Here is a 21,453-nt window from a genome sequence, read left to right as displayed (position 1 = left end):
AATTAGGAAGCTAAACGGCAGCTGGAGAAAAGGCTGGTACATAAAAGGCAGACCATGCAGAAGCATCATTAGAAAGGGTGGGGCGCAAATTTAGGTCCTCATGTCCACGTGGACGGACAGTGGGAAACCTGATCGTCACAGCACATGTCAGGGGCGGTGCCACCGTCAGGGCTGGGCTGCGAGGCCCAAATAGAGTTTGGGATCTGGGGGCAGGGCTTTCTATACTGGGGCGTCTGTTAATACTCTGATGGGCATAAGCCAGACTTGAGAGCCAAACTGACATTTTAATATTATCCCTTTGCGCCTGGCCAGTGTGGCTCAGTGGACTGAGCGTTGACCCAAGAGGTCACTGGTTCCATTCCCGGTGGGGGCAGGTGCCCGGGTTTCGGGCCTGATACCCGATGGGAGGCGTGGAGGAGGCAGCCGATCAAAGTTCCTCTCACACACACCAATGTTTCTCTCTCTCTCCCCCTCCCTTTGTCTCTCTAAAATCAATTTTTTAAAAAAAATTATCCCGTTGCCCTGGTACTTTTCATCTCTTGCAAGTCAGCAGGAAATTCAAAGTCTCTGACTTTAAATAGCTCCCAGTGTTGTTGTTTTTTTCAGTAACATATAAAAAAACATATAAGAAAAGTAGAGCAAATTCTAAATAAAGATAAGCCAATGAGATTGAGACAACTGGGAACACTTTGGGAAGCTGACCTCAAAAAAGACAAGACATAAGGTTGTTTCAGTCGGAAATCTTTCCCCCCATAAATTCTAAAGAAAGCAGAGGTCGCTGATGCTTGGCAGTGGCCTGGGAGCCAACCACGCCTTGGAGTGGCTGTCCTTGGCCCCATCTTTAACAGCACAGACTATTCACCGTGGGAAGGAGCTGGATGCTGTGAGGGCTTTAATGGTGAGATCGCCAAGGTCCTGGCTTCCTGGACATGAAAAATGACGCCTCCTTGTCAGCCGGACTCTCAGCAGGAGGCCCTCTGGCCACACAGAGGCTCCGTCTCAGGCCCCTGAACTTCCCTTTTCCTCCCATCCGCTGCAAACCCTGTGAGCCACAAGGTCCTCGCCGTGTCCAAAGCTGGTCTCTTACTGAAGGAAGACAAAAACTGGGCTGGAGTCCTAAGAGCCAGAGACCCCTCTAAAGTGGAAAGACATGCCCGGCTGGTGTGACTCAGTGGTTGAGTGTCGACCTATGAACCAGGAGGTCACGGTTCAATTCCCGGTCAGGGCACATGCCTGGATCACAGCTTGATCCCCAGTGTGGGGTGTGTAGGAGGCAGCTGATCAATGATTCTCTCTCCTCATTGATGTTTCTCTCTCCCTCTCCCTTCCTCTCTAAAATAAATAAATATATATTTTAAATAAATAAAATGGAAAGACGTGGCCAGACTATTGTGTGACCAGAAGACATGGTCAAGGGCCACTGAGAAGATGGGTGTCTGCAGGGGAGTTGTCCTGCGTCAGGTTCGAGCCACCAGGAGCACCGGGCTCCCCGGCGAAGCTGAGTCCTCTGGGTGGCAGCTAGAAACAATCACAGACGAGTTGCTAATTTCTCTGACTCTCAGCTCCCCTGAGAAATGAGCCCTGATCATGTCTGCCCTGATCGCCTGCTGGAATCAAGGAGAAAATGGAATGGAAAGCCATTACTACTAGAAACGAACGACATTATTATAATAACCTGTGACCCAGCATCTCCAGAGAGAATGAAGTAGTTGTCCCCAGGGAGGGACAGGCTGGTTACCTCCCTGGATAATAGGAGGATTCGGTGATGGCTGAGGCACTGCGCACGTCCTAACGTCTCCACTTGCTCCCTGGTGCCACAGTCCCCTCTCTCTCGCCTCTCATCTTCTCTCCCGCCCTCCAAGTTCACCTCTGGCCTCTCATCTTCTCTCCCTCCCTCCAAGTTCACCTCTTGCCTCTCATCTTCTCTCCCTCCCTCCAAGTTCACCTCTGGCCTCTCATCTTCCCTCCCTCCCTCCAAGTTCACATCTCGTCTTTGACCTTCCTGGCCTCAATTCCTCGGCTTTCTCTCCTGCCTCCTCCCTCTCCACCTTCTGACAGATCATATCAGCGAATCCCTCAACAGTGGCACGGAGAACTTTTTATTTGTCGCATGATTTATTTTTAGCCTGAGACAAGTGCATCCTAAAAATGGAGTTCCTGATGGGTCGGGGCTGGGCAGAGCTATGCGCGGTATCTGGGCTTGGCCGCCCAGCCTGGCTCAGTCCACACGTGTGTGTGCATGTGTGTGTGTGTGTGTGTGTGTGTATGCGTGTATGTGTGAGAGAGAGAGAGCCTCAGCTCCCTCCTTTCTGAGCTCACAAGTGCAGCAGCCGGACCCAAGGAGGAGAAGACTCAGTTCCAGGGCCCAGCAAGGGCAGGAGGGACAGGCCAGCCTCTCGGCCCCCCCGCCTCTCTCAACAAGCCCCTAAGAATTTTACCTCTTTTGTCCTGCGCTCAGCATTTCTGGGCAGAACACCCCACTTCTCCCAGATGAAGCGGACTCACCTGTTTGTGGTGGGGGTCTGCCTGCTGTCCTCCTGCCGGGCGGAGGAGGGGCTGAACTTCCCCACGTACGACGGCAAGGACCGTGTGGTGAGTCTCACGGAGAAGAACCTCAAGCAGGTCCTGAAGAGGTACGACCTGCTGTGCCTCTACTACCACGAGCCCGTGTCTTCGGACAAGGTCGCTCAGAAGCAGTTCCAGCTGAAAGAGATCGTGCTGGAGGTGAGCAGGGGCATGCTGATGCTGTCCCGGGAGCTGGGGCTGCCCGGCAGGGCTGGGAGGCAGGCGGGGGCAGGGTCCCTGTCCTGAAATCTCCCTGCATCCCAGTCTCAGGTGAATGGGAGATACTCTTGTTGCAAAATTGGGATGAGTGAACAAGCGTGTGCCCAGACGCCAAAAATGGGGACCATGGGATGTGTCTGTCCCATGGTGGTCCTCTCAATTTTTCAAGGGCATTAGCCCCAGCCACTGTTTTTCAAAATGTCAAAACTATTGTTAAAAGGCCTGGCTGACATGGGATTCCGGGATTGGTGGTGGTTTTACTTGGTGTGCTGATGACCCACTCGGGGTGCTGATGGCCCACTGGGTGTGCTGATGGCCCACTGGGTGTGCTGATGGCCTACTGGGTGTGCTGATGGACCACTGGGTGTGCTGATGACCCACTGGGCGTGCTGATGGCCCACTGGGTGTGCTGATGACCCACTGGGTGTGCTGATGGCCCACTGGGTGTGCTGATGGCCCACTGGGTGTGCTGATGGCCCACTCGGAGTGCTGATGGTTCACTGGGTATGCTGATAGCTCACTGGGTATGCTGATGGCCCACTCAGGGTGCTGATGGCCCACTCAAGGTGCTGATGGCCCATTGGGTGTGCTGATGGCCTACTCAGGGTGCTGATGGCCCACTGGGTGTGCTGATGGCCCACTGGGTGTGCTCATGGCCCACTCTTTGCACCCTCCCTGAGATCCCAGAGACACGGCAGGCCTTGACCTTGCATCTCTTGGTGGGTCAGTGGGGAAAGCCATGATGCTCCTTCCCTGTGGTTGGGTTTGGTCAACATCACACCGTGTGTGTGTATGAAGACTCAGTAACAGGATCTTTTTTTCCTCAGAAAGTTCTTGGTGTGAGTTCAGGGCCAACCGAAGTCAGTTCTTATTTTATCTGTATTACGTGGCCCGTTAGTAAACCTGGCACTGGGGGCCATTCTTGAATGCAGGGAGAGCGCCCTAGAACTCTCCTGGGCAGTCTAAGGTCACTCACACCCAGGAGCACCCTGAGTGCCCAGAATCCCAGGAGTCACCCAGGTCCCTTGTCAGTTCCCATGCCCAGCCCTGCCCAGCCCAGGCACAAACCTGTGAAAAGGATTATTTGAGAATTACAGCCATTTTTTTAACCATCAGAAAGCTCCTCTTCATCAAATACTTTATATAGAATTACCATATAAACCCTTGTGGATTTGAATTCTCAAAAAATGACTAATAAAATCCAAGACCACCACCCAAGCACATCTAAATATCTTTGCTGATTTAAGAAGCACTTCAGAATCCTAAGTGTCTCCTGGTGGCCACACAAGCACCTATTTCAGAGGCTTCATGCACGGCGTGTGGTCAGCAGGAGAGCTCGAGCTGACAGACAGCTAAGTGTTTTTAAAATACCATCACTGCCGTTAGATTTTCCTCGGGCTCCCTCTGTGGGCTGAAGGCGGACATTGGGTGTCCTCTGTGGGTGGCAAGTGAAGAGAAACAGGGACAGTTCTTAGGCCTTGGTAGTGTGTACAAGAGAACATCGCAGGTGGGTAAAACCAGGGCTGGTTAGCCCGCAAAATCCTCACTCACAGCATCATCTCCATCTTAAACTGCCCTACTCAATTACTGAGAGGTATTTTTATGAAAAGTTTAAGCAAAGGCATAATGAATCTATTTATATGCTCCTCATTGTTCCGTTAGCCTAGAATTCGAAAAATTTTTTAAAAGCCAGTGCAGTGACCCCCGTTTCTGAGTGCATGTCAAACTAAAACACACACACACACACTCCCCCAAGAGTACATCTCCCTAGAAGACCCATACAAAATCCCGAGAAGGGACTTGCCTCTGGCCTCATATCCCTGCAGACACCTCTGACCCAAGAGTACCCGGCAGAGACGGACAAGGGGGCGGCTCCCACAGCAAGTTGGAGCCCCAGAGGCACCCCAAGCTGGAGTGGATGTCATTAGAGGGCGGAGAATACAGACTGTGGGGCCAGGAGATCTGGATTTATATTACATCACATTTATAGGATAGTGATTATACATGCTTATGAGATCATTAGAGGAAAATGAACATTTGTTGAATGCTTACTGTGTACAAGGGCTGCTGTAAGCACTTTGTACATGTGAGCTGCTTTGGTCCTTACAATATTTCTATGACGTAGGTGCCATTACTATCCCCATTTCACATATGGGGAAACTGAGGCACGGAGAGGCCAAGTTGCCCAAAGTCACTCAACTAGTGCAGGTGAAGGCAGCCTTGTCCCTGCACGGTACTGCTGCTGGAGTCATGAGACAGGTGTGAGGCTCAGCCCGGAGCCCGGGTCTGATGATGCCAGCTGCTCACCAGCAGGGCTGAGCAGCACACAACCTGGAGGTACTCTTGATGCCAATGCCCAAACCTCAGAGGAGGCTGGGCATCCCTCCAGAAGGCAGGGCAGGGGCGGCCTTTGTTGAGATACCTGTCAGGTGTAGGCTGTTTCTCAGAACTCGGGACCAAAAAACGCCTCCAGAAAATCCGTGGGTTGGAACAGAGGGTAGATGTGAGCCTCTAACTATTCTTCGTGGTCAAAACAACTATTTTGTTATCTTTTAAAAATATACCTATTGATTTCAGAGAGGAAGGGAGAGGGAGAGAGAGGTAGAAACATAAATGATGAGAGAGAATCATTCATCAGCAGCCTCCTGCCTGCCCCCTACTGGGGATTGAGCCCTAACCCTGGGCATGTGCCCTGAAGGAAACTGAACGGTGACCTTCTGGTTCATAGGTCAATGGTCAACCACTGAGCCACACTTGCCAGGCTATTTTGTCCTCTTAATCCCCCGGCCCCCAAGCATGCACGAAGGAAAATCTGACTGGGAAGCCGTGGTGGCGCACGCCACCTCTCCAGCACTTCGTCCAGAGAGGGGCTGTGATGCTGGAGGACTCTGGCAGTGTCTGCGGACAGGAGTGCTGTCTGCCAGCTCCAGGCTGTGCTGTCAGTGCAAGGAGGAGCAGTTCCCAGCGTGGTCCACAGGCAGGGGCTCAGCCAGCAGACAGCACCCGGGAGCCTGCTCCTCTCCTCCAAGGAGTTTCAGAAGGTGGTGTTTGATGCTGTTGTTTTTTAATCGTGACTCACACTGACACATACATACACAAATGAAACAAAAAGTTCAAAGGACATTCTTTATCATTACTGTTAGGGGACTACTTGGAGTTTTAAAAATAATCTTGTCTTCCATTATAATATACTAGAGGCCCAGTGCACGGATTCGTGCACTGGTGGGAGTGTGGCCTGCAGGGATCGGCCTGCTGTGGGAGCGCCGCTCATCCTGGTCAGCCAAGCAATCTCCCACTGTGGGAGCACACTGATCACCGGGGGTACCTCCTGCATTGAGCGTCTTCCCCCTGGTGGTCAGTGTGCATCATAGGGACTGGTCGACCGGTCGTTCTAGTCATTCCACCATTCGGTCACTGGGCTTTTATATATATAGATTCTGTTCTATTTCACTTATAAATGATCCCAACCAATGAAATTGATTTCCTTCTCCCATGATGAACTGCCCCCACCCCCCCCCCCCCCCCGGTTTAAAAAGCTGAGGATTTGCCTGGCCGGTGTGGCTCAGTGGTTGAGCATCGACCTATAAACAGTTTGATTCCCCATCAGGGCACGTGCCTAGGGTTGCGGGCTCAATCCCCAGTAGGGGCGTGCAGGAGGCAGCCGATCAATGATTTCCTCTCATCATTGCCTCTCTTCTACACCACTCCACTTCTAGGAAACCAGCCTGACACAGAAGAAAGGAAAGGACAAAAGCTTTTTCCTAGTGAGCGTCATGCTTACATAGAAACAAGTTCATGGCCACTCACACACCTGTAGAAGGAAGGAGGAAGGAGACGTGGGTGGTTTCAGGGCCTCTGGGCACTCACTGATGCTGTTACCTGTGTGTGTGCGCTTTGTGGAAGTAACTATAGGCCAACCTGTGACAAATGCAGTGGTCCCTCCTACCCATTTCCCAAGGTTTCAGTTACCCAAGCTCATCCGGGTCCAAAAATATTAAATGGAAAATTCCAGAAATAAACAATGTGTGAATTCTAAATTACTCACCATTCTGAGTAGCGGGATGAAATCTCGCACCATCCCGCTCCATCCCTTCCAGGGTGTGAATCATCCCTGTGTCCAGCATCTCCACACTGTACATGCAGCCTGCTCATTAGTCACTTAGTAGCGAGCTCCGTGATCAGATGGTATTACAGGGCTTGTGTTCACGCCACCCTTATTTTACTCAGTAATGGTCCCCGAGGCCATTCACATACCGTATCATAGTATGCTGTTATGATTGTTCTATTTTAGCATTACTTACTGTTATTAATATCTAATTGTGCCTACTTAATAAGGAAAAAACATAGTATGTATAGGGTTTGCTACTATCCTCGGTTTTAGGCACCCATTGGGCATCTTGGAACGTATCCCCCGCGGATAAGGGGGGACTACTGTATACTTTTATTGGATTAGGAAAAAATTATGGAGGGTATTCTCAGGCGGGTTAGTGAGTGTTTTAGAACATGAAACAAAGTATTGTGAATCCCTGACTAGAAATATTAATTCATCAAGTATGCATTGATCTGGGCACTCTTAGTCACCTTTGCATTAATAAATGAACTAAAGAACCAATGAACGAATGACGAAAGAGCAATGCTTTCCACAAAGACTGGTTCATTTGTTTGGGGTGAACTAGGTCCCTTGCACTGGCAGGCAAGCTGGGGTCATGGCACAGAAATAGCCACGCCATCCAGGTACCTGCACGCCAGGGTGACCCACAGCTCCTGTTGATTTCGACAGGACTCAGCTAGGGTGGGAGGTCCCCGAGCACCCCTTTTCTCCTCTCTACCTCTCTCTGTTTGTGCCATGGTGCTTGGCTGTCCCACTGCATATTGGAGAGAGAGAATCATTGATTGGCTGCCTCCTGCACGCCCACAACTTGGGCATGTGCCCTGACTAGGAATCGAACCATGACCTCCTGGTCCATAGGTCGATGCTCAACCACTGAGCCATGCCAGCTGGGCTCCTTTATTTCTTTTTAAATTAGGTTAATTTTTTAAAAAGAATTGAACATAGTAAAAAAAGTTAGATTAAATCTGTCATATTCAAGGACCTGTTGGTCCTCCTTGCTTAATCCCACTGACATATGGTTAAAACTGCATTTTTAACCATGGGACTCTCAGTCCAATATAGGCACAGCCTGGGCAGAGACCTCGGGCACAGCAAGGCTGGCCCTGCCCTCAAACTCATTTAGCTCTGGCAAGTGTCCCAGAGGTTTTATTTCTAACCCCCAAGAGAGGGAGGCAATGAAGTGGCCGGAGTCAAGTGAATCTGCAGATGGGACGACGTGGGAACACTGGGCAGAGAACAGCAGCGCACGCAGGGTTCGGCATTTCTTCCAGCTGTTCGTGCCCAAAGACGGCCCTCTCCACACGCGCACCTGCCGCGCCCGGAAAGATCCGTGAGGTCAGGCTGGGCTTTGCGGCGAGTCCTCACACGGAGCCGGCGCTCTCATGTGTGCGCATGCTCAGTCTCACACTGCCCTCTTAGAGCCCGAGTGCCTCGACCATGTGACGCGAGTCTGCTGTGCAGTCGCAGTGATAAAGCCGCTGCCTGGGTGCGATGGCAAAGAGACCACGAGTGCCATTGCCAGAGCACGGATTGTACTGATCACAGGTAAATTCCTCCTTCTGCATGCAGGATTAACAGGGAGACGGATTTTACAACATGGCAACACACTGTTGATGCAGGGGCTTTTAGACCAGGGATACAGAACCTTTTTTTTTTTTTTTTTGCCAAGGGCCAGCTGGATATTTATAACATCATTTGTGGGCCATACAAAATGATCAACTTAAAAATTAGTCTGCTATATTTGGTCAAACATTTAATTAGCTCACCCCTAATGCCCTGGCACAGCCAGGCCAAATGATTTCACAGGCCTTATACGGCCTGTGGACTGGACATTCCCCACCCCCATTTTAGACCCAAAAAGCCCTCAATACTCAAGCCCAAATTTAGGAAGCCTGGTCATTGTATCCCTGCGGGAGACCTCCTCTTAAAGTTACACATTTTTAAGTTTATTTTTCAATTACAGTTTACATTCAACATTATTTGTATTAGTTTCAGGTGTGTGGCATAATGGTTAGATAATCACATACTTTACAAAGTGTTCCCCCGATCTGCCCAGTGCCCGCCTGGCACCATCCATAGTTATTACAACGTTATTGACTAGCTTCCCTGTGCTGTGTTTCACATCCCGGGACTACTCTGTGCCCAGCGATCTGCACTTCTCTATCCCTCACCTTTCCCACCCAGTCCCCAACGCCCCTCCCCTCTGGCCACCATCACCAAGTCATAAATCTTCCATGAGATGCCATGGAAGTCACCACTCTGAAACTATTGTAAGCACCATTACAGTGTCAAGCAGTAAAACGAAAAGAACGGACTCTGTGTGAGTCACCAGACCCGTCGCCAGCAGCAGCCCTGCCCTCCCAGTGAGAGCCACGGGTCGGTGTGGAGGGCGTCTGTATAGTACACAGCTCGGCCTTCGCACCTAAACGACTTGTTCCACCAAGAAAGCCGGCCTCTGCCCGCCAGTACCGACCCCTAGGACAGAGCCGCGGAGGCTCCCTGTCTATACACTGGATGTGGTTTTACCCCGAGCGGTTTCTGTTTGGACAGCCACCAGGAGAGCGGCCTGTCCCAGCAGCACCCACCGCCTGCTGCCCGGTGCCCACACCAGGCAGGCCTCTCCTCACCATCCGCCTGTGTGGGCAGGGAGGTGGGCCAACAGGTACCCCCCCACACACTACACACACACACACACACACACACACACACACACACACACACATGCTCACCTGCCTCCATCTTAGAGGGACACACAGCCAGCCTGGCTCAGGACACCCAGCGAATGTGACTGCTCAGAGCCCCACAGGTGATGAGTAGCAGAGCCAGGACTGGGGCGCAGGTCCCCGCGAGGCCCAGGTGTAGGGAGCTGGATGTAAGGGAAGAGAGCGTGGGCTCTGGAGCCAGAGTGTCCCCCGAGTCATTTATGAGGAAATGCAGCATCCCCGGGACTCAAAGGAAAAGGGACTATGGCAGCCGCAGCCTCCCCTGGCAGGTCCAAACCACCGGCTTTCATGCGAGGGCACCTGGGTCTGAGTCCTTGCACGGTCAAGGCCTCGAACTGGACATCTGACCACAGGCCGTGACCACTACCCCCGTCCCAGGTTCTGAGGAGAGAAGGGAGGGGACGAGTCAGATGACCAGCACGCGTTGGTGCTCAGCAAAGGGCTCTATTGAATCGCCGTGTCCGTGCCCACCAGCCCTCTGCTTGGAGTCTAGTGTTTGCCGTCACTGGCAGATGTGGTCAGAACAAACGCTGGCAGACATCTCATAAAGTCGCCAAGCAGCAATGCTCTTCCGTGTGCACTACGGGGAGACCACCGGAGCCCTCGGCTTCCGGCACTGGTTTTGTTTCTGTCCTCACCTGAGGAGTGAGGCTATTTTCCCACTGATTTTTAGATAGAGTGGAAGCGGAGAGAGAGAAACATCGGTGTGAGAGAGACACATCGATTGGTTGCCTCCCGCTCTCCCCCCCGAGTGTGGCTGGGGATTGAACCTGTAACCAAGGTGCATGTCCGTGACCAGGAACCGAACACGACACCCTTCGGTCTGTGGGCCAATGCTCTCACCACTGAGCAACCCGCCAGGGCCAGCCACTGTTTCACATTTAGGAAGTCTCTCCAGCAGCACAGCCCTGTCTCCGCCATGTTTAAAATTTATTTCTTATTTATTTTTTTATGAGGAGTATCAACCCAGGGAAGGTTTAGTTAAGAAAGGGGCGATCTGGCCCTGGCGGCAGTGACTACCTGTGGGACTCCTCTGAGGGAGGTTGGGGTTTGGGCAGCCAGACTGCATTTTCACGGGCTCTCGGGCACAGAACTCTGCTGAGCAAACTGGGAAAGGGCATGGTCTAGCCCGACGTCAGTCAAATCCATTTTTTTTAAATCCATTGGGACACAATGTGTAGGAAAGAGCTTGAAAACACATAATTCACATTGAAAAAGATGGGAAATATGTAGGAAAGTGTTTGGGGGGGAAATCCATTGGGATGGCATTTTTAGTATGAAAAGAAAAAAGCCTGGCCTCCAGAAATAGCCCGCTCATTCACTCAGTGTGGACGTCGCTAAATGCTACACAGTGAGACTGTGACTGTGTGTTGGAGACAGTTGTAGAGCAGGGTTCTCAGTGTGTGGGCCCGGGACCGACATCGGCGCCACCTGGGACCGTGTCAGAAATGCAGCTTCGTGGGTCCCACCTGGACCTGTGAGCCAGAAACTCTGGGGTGGGCTTCCCTCTAGGTTCTAGAACCGAAGCTTGGGGTCTTGGGGTTACTTGTGCTGAGTTTCTAGGGAACACACGAAGCACTTGCACCCATGCTTCTCCTGCAAGAATTCCATCTCATTTTTTAGATTAGAAAATGGAAATCAGGGAGTTGGGAGCTGCTTAGTCTCACAGCTGATGAGTAGCAGACGTGGGCCCAGGTCCCCGTGAGGCCCAGGTGCAGGGAGCTGATATAATAGATGAGAGCGTGGGCTTTGGAACCAGAATGTTGGGGCTGGAATCCCAGCTATGTCACTTCAATGCTGTGTGGTCCTGGGCAAGTTGGTTAGCCTCTCTGTGCCTCCATTTCCTCATCTGCAAACTTCTACTTCATGTGGGTTTGGGGAAGGTTCAATAAGGTAGTTTATATTAGGTGTGGGAGCAGGATCCAGCAGGTAGTAAACACCCAATATCCTTGTTGTTGTTATGGTGTTTCTCAACGTGGGGCAGTGGAAAGCACACACAGCATTGGCCCTTGGGTCTTCACTTTGGCATTGGCCCTGGGCCCTGGGCCTCAGAGGACAGCACCTGCAACATGCCAAATAGAACAATGGACAGCTTCCCTCGCCCCCAAGGCTTTTGCAGAGGCCACCGATCCAGCCCCAGAGGCCCCAGTGTTCACCTGAATCTCAGGATGTAGCTGCACCATCCCCTCCCCTGCCTCCTGTGGGCACATCACGTGCCAGCCCCCAGCTATACATAGATCAGGCCTCATTTGAGGGCGGTGGAAAGTGACAGGAGATTACCGGGAGGTAAGCATCAGCTCTCCGGTTTCAGGGCAGGACACACAGTTGTTGAATCTCTTGACTTGTCGCCAGATGCTATCAGGGACAGTGGGTGAGAACAGCCACTGGGCTCTTAGCTTCCAGGGACCACGCAGGATGGCAGCCAGGGTATTTGTAATGAGTGGCTTTAGGGACATTCACTTTGAGCAAAGATCTGAGGTATTTCCCCCAGGCTCCTCCATCCTCAGATTGTTTTCCAGACTCTTGAGCCTGGAGCCTGGCATGTTGCAGGTGCTGTCCTCAGAGGCCCAGGGCCCAGTCACACAGCCCAGGGAGCGTGTCCCCTGGTGCTTCTGTATTAACTTCCCCCTCCTTTCATGGGCAAACTTCTTGAACAAGTGATCCACACCTGCTCTAGCATGTCCTTGCCACCCACTCAACTCCTCTGGCTTCTGTCCCCACTCCTCTCTAAAAAGTCATCGGTGGCTTACCCGTTCTGAAAGGAGAGACTTCACGGGGGTCCCACCCGCCCACCCCGGGACTCCATGCAGCATTCGATCTGACCACCCACTCCTCAAGGCTCTCTCTTCCCGTGACTTTGGAGTCATGACACAGTGTTCCTTGTCCTCCTCCTGCTTCTCCTAGAGTCCACTCTGCCTCCTCCTGCTCTTGCCTCCTACGAGGTGGCCAGGCCCTAAAGATGCCCCCCACCTCTCACCTCTGGAGCTCCACTCGGAGCCTCTCCCTGAGCTCCAGGTTGGCACCTCCTGCTCTTGGCTGGACTTCCATCGCCATGAACTCATTGCATCTGAATCCAGGCAGAGCTCCTTGCCCCTGGCTCTGGCAGGCCCTCCTGACGTCACTGCTTTGTCCTCCACTCTGTTCCCTGGCTGGAGACCCTGGAATCGTCTTGCCTCCTCCTCTCCTTTGGTTTCCCTCCTTCTCTCTCCAAAACCACGCGAGAGTTGCCAGGTCCGCCTGACTCTTCATTTGTAACCTCACCTCACAAGTTACACCTTCTCCGTCCACTGCCACTGCCTCTGTCTGAGACCAGTCACCTCCCACTTAACTATGGCATCAGCCTCCCAATTGGTCGCCTTTCCTTTCCACTCTCCTTTCTATCTGTCGGGTCTATAACCTCAGATCACCCTCCTCAAACCCAAACTAGCCGCACTGCTCTTCTATGCAAACATCTCCCAAGTCAGAATGGCTAGTCCTAATATTCAGAGTCCCTCACACTCTTTATCATGTGCCTGGAACACACAGCTCCCTTCAGTGTCCCCAAAGAAGCCCTCTCCTCAAGGAAGTCAGCCTGATGCCTCTGTAATGATTGACATCAAACTAGACTTCATCTTCAAGTGAATAAGGGACCAAGAACAGTAAATCCCAGTGGTTAAGAACATAGGGCTTGGAATCAGAGACCTGGATTTCTGACTTGGTCGCAAGGACTGGGATGGCCATAAAATATGGACAATAACAATATCTATCGTGTGGCTGTTGTGAAGATGCAATGAGATAAAGCATGTAACATGCTGACACAGTTCTTGGCAAGCAGTAAGTGCTTAATCAGTGTTAGATTGTCTTCTTAATACCATAACAGCTGGATAGGGTTCTGGACCTTGGACCGATTCAAAAATACCAAAGCATGATGTAGTGAAATGAAAAGAGAACAGTAACTGCTCCTGAGGACCTACTATGATCAAATTCCATGCTAAACAAAAGTGGGTGAGATATTTCAGCCTCAAGGACCTTGTGATTTCATTAGAGAGGAAGCTAATGAAAAATTAGGTAGGTGCTAAAAGACTAGAAAATAAAGGCCTTGGAGAGAGAGAGAGAACGAATGACTACTTTATTATTGACTTATTCCATAAAATTATTTTTGTACTCGAAAGAATCAGCAATGGCTGCCCAGTTGGTTGTAGCATCATCATGTACACCAAAAAGTTACGGGTTCAATTCCCAGTCAGGGCACATACCTAGGTTGAGGGTTCAACGCCCAATCAGGGTGTGTACAGGAAGCAAATGATGACTGTTTCTCTCTCACATTGATGTTTCTCTCCCTTCCTCTCTCTAAAAGTCAATAAAAACATATCATCAGGTGAAGATTAAAAAAATAATAAACAAAAAGAATCAGCAATGGCCAAAGTAAATCCTAATGCTTCTGGAAAGAGCGAGTGTGTGCCAAGGTCCAGGAGCTACATGTACCAACCAGTAAGAGACAACCCTGTTCTGTAGGGTGGACAATAGGTATCTAGGGTGGACAATAGGGGAGACCATCTGAGAAGTAACCAATCAAACAAACAAAACCAGCAGAGGAAAGACTGTAAGTCAGCAGCATTCCAGTTTTCTGGAATTTAGGAGACAGTGACTCCTAAATTGAAGTATTTGAGCTAGTCCATCTTTTCACACAGTCTGATGTCTCTAAGGACTACATGAGACACAAGAGGCACAAAATGGGTCCTTCTCTTAGGGAGGAAGATGCACAGTACAGAAGAGACGTACACAACTCTCACGACTGTGAAATGTCGGCGCTGTGTCTCTGCGATGAGCTACTGGAATTCACAGAAAGGAGGCTGGGGTGAAATATGACCCAGGAGCTGGGCTTTGCAGCCGAGGGCGGCCAAGGCTGGCAGCAACATAAGTGAGCACTGGACTGGGCTGTAGCCGAGTGCAGAAAGGAACATCTGAGCTGGAGATCAGGGCCAGAGCAAAGGCGGAGGTGCCATCCAGCCAAGTGGGAGACGCAGACAATGTCTGGCCTGCTCCCCCAGTCAGCAGGGGTTCCTGGTCCTGGGGGGGAGGGATGGGGCCAGAAGTCAGCCCAGAAAGGCTTTCAGCACAGCCATTCTCCCACCCCGCCCCCCACCACCCTCAGTCTCACTGCTCTCTCTTGGGTTGCAGCCAGTCAGCCCTGGGTCACCCTTGGCTTAGGCTCATGAGAGGTGCTCGCTAGGGCTGACGGAAGTGATGACAGAGCTCAAGTGGGCAGGCTTCGGGCCTAATCACAGTGTGAGGCGAGAGTGACGGGAGCACTGCGGGGATTGTGCTAAGTGTGCCAAGGAGGAGGTGAGCAGGTCTCGGCTACTATGGTCTTGGCCCATCTGTGAGTGCCGCTTGTCTGTGCATCCACGCCTAGGACGGTGAGGGGCTATGTTTAGTTAAGCAGGAAGCCAAGGGAGCAGAACTGAGTTTGTCTGAGATAGCACCTTCCCCTTCCACTCATATGTCTTCCAAAGTCACATATAATCAATAAGGGAATTAGGAGACCATGACTGACATGACTAGGAGAGGCACACATTTGCATGCACCTCAAAACCAACAAAACGTGGTGGTGTATGCCTAGGAGACATCAGAGTTAAATTCTGTGTTGAATTTTCAGAGTTAATTTCTTATATTCTCAGTAATATTTGTATTTCTCCTCTATGCCTAAGGTAGGGGGCCCACAGGGCCAAGTGTGGAAAACTTTATGCCATACCACTTTTGGATGGGTACCCATCTTTCTGTGGGGATAAGCATAGAATCTTTTCATGGATGCCCCAGTTGGTCACAGTAATAACGGGAGTATAAAAGGAAAGCCCCCTGAACATCTCAAAATATTATCCTGTGACATAGTCTACATCTTTCTGCCTTGGGCTCACGTATTCTCCTTGTCTTTCCCTCCAGCTTGTGGCCCAAGTCCTGGAACATAAAGATATAGGCTTTGTGATGGTTGATGCCAAGAAAGAAGCCAAGCTTGCCAAGAAACTGGGTAAGTGTGATTTTTGTTAGATATATCAGGAAGGAACAAAGTGTCTTGCAAAAAAAGTATAGTTTCATTTATTCTTGCATGATAACTGGGCTTTATATTTATGTTCATTGTTATGATCTTGCATACCCTAGTCTTAGTTGTAGAGGAGTTTCAGAAAAGTAAATACCAGCTTAACTTGAATGGTTTTACATTAACCATCTAATGAAGAAGGATTCTTCCTGGAGAAATTGACGCTAAATATTTAAGCCTTTATTTTTAGATCCTAGAGTTAAAAGGCCAGCTTCTCTATCTCACTACCATGGTGGTCTCTCCTTCCATCATCCATTATTTCCTTACCTCTTGGCTAAAGCAGCCAACACATACAAACTTAGTGGTAGTGACTCTGATGTCCCAGTGGTTTCTAAATTAAAGGCTAAACCCCAGCTGGGCATTATCACCAAGGATGAGAGGGAGGATTTAGATGAGGTATGCGTGACTACCGAGTGCGGGCTGTAATCTCTGGGTCAATATGTCCTGCATAAGTGCAAGCGAACTTTAAGATCCTTACAGTGCTAGTCCTAAGGAGAAAGAACACAAACAGCTTCCCTGGTTTTCAAACATCCCACACATGAACTGCCCATTTCACTTTTTTTTGCATGACTAGTGAACAGTGGCCATAGCAGGAGGTTATAAAACAGGACCTTTGAAGAAAGTTTAACTGGATGTGGAATAGTAAGTGTGGGGGCGGGGGGAGGGATTAGTGGTGGTTCTATCAATACCTCTAGGTAGCCCTGGCCAGTTTTTCCCAGTGGTTAGAGCATCAGCCTGCAGACCGAAGGGTCGAGGATTCGATTTCCGGTCAGGGGCATCTAACTTAGTTGCTCGATCCCATTGTTTTAAAGAGAAGTTGGATTTCCAGTAAATTTAGTTCAAGGAAAGCACTAGTGTTCCAGTGATCTAGAAATTTAGGGAAGATAAGCTGGGAAAGCATTCATATGGCCCAGTGAACACCCTTCCAGTCAGGATGTGATGGGGCTTGAAAAGTCTCAATGGGCCTTTCCCCAAGCTCAGCCTGGAGAATTAGAGCGGAGCAGGTTCCTTTTCGACTGCCTGATCCTCGGAGTTTCCAGGACAGTGGTGTTTGTGAACCTTCTCCTTCATCTCCATTCTCACTTCCACTGGCCCGAGTTGGGTCTCCATGGGGCTGTGCCTGAACCAGTGCAACAGCCTCCTAACTGATTTCACTCGGAGCAAAATCCAACAGCAGGACACTGGCTGCTATTCCTGCGGTACCCTTGTGATCAGCCATTGCCAGGTTCAAGGATGCGTGACGCATTGCTCCTTTAGGTTTGGAAATGGCGCTCCATGCTGTGCCCAAGGATCTTCAGACATGTCCTGGGCCACAGTAGGAGGGGGCCAGCCTCCCTTTCCCTAGAGGTTTGCAGAAGAGTTCATTTGGAGAAATCGTTCCCCAGCAACAGAGAGTTTGAAAACAATGAATCTAAGTAATTAAGGATGCCTGCAGCTGGACTAAACGCCAGCCTCAGCTCGTTAGCCTTCCTGGGGGGAAATGCAGTCTTGCAGCAAGTGTTTGTTCAGGTCACGGCATTGTGCCAAGAGCGATGGAGGGTGGGAAGACTCCGCAGACCCTGCCTGGCAGCATTCTCAGCTAACTGGGAAGAGAGAATGTGCAGAACTCAGCTCCTCTAGAAAAGCAAGCTGTTCGTTCTGGCCACAAACATTTATGGGGTGCCCAGTGTGTCCAGGCTCTGAGTGACACCCTGAGATACAAAGATAACAATGGCCCTACCCTTAGAGAGCTTACTGCTGCCGTGAGTACATGTACATGGAGCCCAGAGAAGACCAGTCATGGCAGGAGACCCCAGAGTGGCCTTCCTGGGGAAAATGGGTCCTAAGCTGAGACCTGAAGTAACTGACCAAGATGGCGGAGGGTGGGGGGTCATCCCAGACTTGAAGAATAGGACATACATGTAGAGAATCATGCTCTGTGACCTTTCCTATATAAACCCTTTTATATCAGCTTGTGGCAAGAAGCAAAGGGAGTTACAGGGAGTAAGAGAGCAGTTCTCAAAGGAGTACTGGCCTACCCAAGGGAGAATGTGAAGGGTGGGGTTGGCATGATGTTGTAGAAGGACCTGAATGGCAGGCCAAGGAGTCAGGTGGGCAGAGGGCATTACAACTTTGTGATAAGAAGAATGGGGTCGCAGGAGTTTTGGAAGATTGAAGCAGTGATGGTGTGGAAAATAGATTTTTCTTTTTAAGGTAAAATCCAGGTGGTAGTTGGTTCTTGACTATTTTATTTAAATTTGATTTAAATTTCCAAGAGCAATGCAGGGTAGAGAGAAGACGCAGACCTGGCCCTGGAAGCATTCTCAATGAACATGGAAGAGAATGTGCAGAATTCAGCTCCTCTAGAAAAGCAAGCTGTTTGTGGGGTGCCCAGAAATCTGATCTAAATTTCCACTAGGGAGCAGCACAGAGGTGTGGTTTCAAGGGAACCATCCTAGGAATAAAGTGGGCTCCACTCATCCTGACCCGGCCAACAGGATGGCTTTTCCTGCATCAGGATGATCTTGTCCTAGGAACTCTTTTTTTTCTTCCAGGTTTTCATGAAGAAGGAAGCCTGTACATCCTTAAGGGCGATCGCACAATTGAGTTTGATGGCGAGTTTGCAGCTGATGTCCTGGTGGAGTTTCTCTTGGACGTGAGCATTTATGCACAGTGCCCTGCATGGAGTTGTTTGGGTTCCATATAGGGGGAAGTAAAACGTTAAAATAAGAACACAGAAGCTGGGTAACTGGACTTGATCTAAGACAGATTTCCCAGGCTTCACAAAAAGTCAAGGACAGCGTACATCCCAGTGCTATTTACGTATTCCAGGAAGCAGGCCCTTGGGTCACCTGAGAAACTGTTTCCTGTGATCACAGGGTCACAGAGCGGAACTGTGTAGTAGTAACATGTTATTTCTCTTAGCAGTCGTATACTAACACCCCTGGCATCCCCTTGGCTTGTTCCAGTGCTTCTGAACAGGAGTTGGGAATTGTGAGGAAGTGGTGGCTAGTCACCTGAAGACCAGTAGGGAGAGGAGGAACGATCAGCCGAGTTACCCTCAGAGCAGAACAAAAAGGGGCAGGACTAATGAGCCCCAATATCATCCTTCTTCTCAGCCAGGGAGGTCCACTACCCTCAGATCCATATGCACAGGCAACCCGATATGCTCAAACACTATACAAATATTTTATCCATGGACAAACTTACACTCTCAATAGCAACTGTGAAGTCCAGTTCAAGCTGCTTTTGAACACAGATTCCTGTACAGAAAAAGCACATCCATACTGATGATTCTTATCTACCAGCTCGTCCACAGTGGTCTCTCACCTTTCTCCACAGCCTCAAAAACCCAGAGACAGAATCAAAGTGAGTTGAAGGTAACCTCCTATGAAAAAGTGCCCATAGGTTCTCGTTGGCCCTGTCATTGACCCATAACTGCAAGCCCTAAAAAAGTTGAGGGCAGCAACTGAACAGCTCGGCCAACATGGCACTGCCCCGCCCTACCAGCAAAGCCAAGGCTTTTAGAAGCTCGCAACAGACGCTAGACTCTAGCTACCGTAAACAACAGGCTACGTGGCCACCCACATGAACAGCAATCCAGAGTGAGGGCAGATTTTAGACTTGATCAAAACTCGCTCCATTTTTCTCTGTAAATCATAGATAATGCTGTTTTCTCTGTGTTGGCTTTGTCCCTAAGCTGACTGTTCCCAAGTTGATTCTAAGATTAGCCACCAGAAGGAGCGGATACATCACATTTCCTCATTAATATTCAAGAAGAGGGAGGGGAAAATCTGGCTTCCCATAGTTGCCTTTGAGAGAAAGCAGAACTTTCCTAAAGCTTTCAGCAAATCTTCCCTGGAGAGTCATTGACCAGATCTGGGTCTCATGCCATTTCTGAACCAATAAATGACAAGAGAGATAGAACTGCCCACACCAAGCAGCCTACCCCACTGAGTTAAGGTCAAGTCCTCAAAAGGCACTGTTGCTGTACTCATTGAGGGAGGGTGGGATGGATGCTGAGGCATCAACCGAAGTCCACAACTTCCCTCCAAAGCCCTCTGCATATGTGCCCAATTCCTGGGGAAGGAACCGATTTTGTGTATGTGTGTGTGTGGCATTTCAGCTAATTGAAGATCCAGTGGAGGTCATCGGCAGCAAACTGGAAGTCCAAGCCTTTGAACGCATTGAGGACCACATCAAACTCATTGGTTTTTTCAAGAGCGAAGACTCAGAATGTAAGTTGTCTGTCAACTCCAGCCTGTTGGTCTAAAGGCTACATTCCCAGCAAGGTATGTCAAGTGATCCATAAAGACGATAGGCATGTCCCATGCTGGGTAGGAGGGAGAATCTTCCTTGCACCCTGTGCAAAGGGACACCTGTATTGATTATACAAAACAGGCAGGAGAGCTGAAAGAAGGCTGAGGCTGGGCCATGTTCTCTGGCCTTGAAGGGGGTGAATGTTTTACAGATGAGAAAGCCCTTCCTCCACTTTTCCACCGGCTCACCCACCAGTTGGATTCTCCCTTAAAAGGGGGCAAATGGTGGGCTGTCTTCCTAACACTGGCAGCTCCCAGGGTCACCGGTTGGAGAGCTTCTCAGTCGCTTGGACAGCATTAGAGGAAAACGGGGGCAGGGCTGGGCCAGCAGCTGCAGCACAATGTGGAAAATTGCTGGCCAACCCAGCTGACCACCAAGGCAGCCTGCAGTGCACACCACACCCTGGGTGTATTCCCTTTGAAAGTTTTGCGGCTGGGGTTTGGGTGGGCACAGGAACATATCACAGCATCAGCACAACCCTACAGGGGTTGAAGTCAGGAGGAATCGGGAAGGGGAGGAACCAGCAAGACTAACAACCTGAGTACCTTTTCTTAAAGTGCTTTGGCAGCATGAGCCCAGAGTGAAGCCTTTTTCTGGTGTCTCAGCCTTGGAGAGAGGGAGTGGGCTTAGCTATGAGAGGGGACCTGGTAGCATTAGTACAGGAGGGAAGTGCAAATAACAGATGCTTCTGGCTATTTCTGGAAACTCCAAAATATTTTGAAATTATTTGTGAAGCTGTGTGTCTACCCCATCTGCCAACTGGCATCCTTAGTCATCTCAACCACCCACCAATTTTCTCTCCCCCATGGCCTAGCTGAACTGTCTCCTCATTTGCTACGTAAATGTCTCTATTCACCCTCCTTAAGAGTGTGTTGGGGGAAGGTGGCTAAGTGGGGAGTTTTGTCCTGGTTCTTTGGGTGAATTCATTTCAATGTTCACATTTCTATATAGATACTTACTACTCAGGGGAGATCAGAGTAGAAGACTAGACCGGGTTTCCTGAAGACAACTACTGTTTGCAAGAGGCTACAGGTTCAACCCTAACTGGAAGCACCAACCTGAGATTTGCCTGGCCCCACCCTTTTCCATCTTAGGGATATAGACTGGCTCCCCAAGAGAAGAAGGGAGTTCTCTTGACAAAGGTCTAGGCCATGCTTTCCATCAGGGAAGGAGTTCAGGAATGGGGAGAGAGGTTCATCAGCGACAAGGAGGACAGGGAAGCGGGGAACAGAGAATTCTTAAGGAGCCCACTGCTGCTGTAAATAGACATAAGTGACGTTAGCTATGGCTTTAACCATTTCCTTTTCTATACTCTCCCACTTCCCTCTATTCATTCTCCAAATCTCCCACCCATCTTTTTCCCCTCCACTCAATCCTCCACCCCAACTATCGGCCTATATGACATATTTTGTGACAACCAATCACTTTTATGAGGATGAGTTTGTGTGAATGTGGATCAG

The 21,453-nt window shown here is 50.1% G+C and overlaps 1 protein-coding gene across 1 annotated transcript in view; it reads left to right on the top strand.

Annotated features, from left to right (window-relative positions):
* Positions 1-2,315: 2,315 nt before the first annotated feature.
* Positions 2,316-21,453, top strand: part of CASQ2 (calsequestrin 2) — a 44,931-nt gene continuing 25,793 nt past the window's right edge. Inside the window, exons 1-4 of the mRNA XM_079760731.1 lie at positions 2,316-2,724; positions 15,541-15,625; positions 18,229-18,329; positions 19,800-19,911. Coding sequence (XP_079616857.1) covers positions 2,491-2,724; positions 15,541-15,625; positions 18,229-18,329; positions 19,800-19,911 — 532 coding nt within the window. The 5' untranslated portion in view covers positions 2,316-2,490. The remainder of the gene's footprint in view (positions 2,725-15,540; positions 15,626-18,228; positions 18,330-19,799; positions 19,912-21,453) is intronic.

This window comes from Cnephaeus nilssonii, assembly GCF_951640355.1.
Source record: "Cnephaeus nilssonii genome assembly, chromosome: 21".
In the NCBI taxonomy this organism is placed as follows: Eukaryota; Metazoa; Chordata; class Mammalia; order Chiroptera; family Vespertilionidae; genus Cnephaeus; species Cnephaeus nilssonii.
The sequence above is the reverse complement of the archived record's forward strand: the minus strand, read 5'-3'. Positions and strand labels throughout refer to the sequence as shown.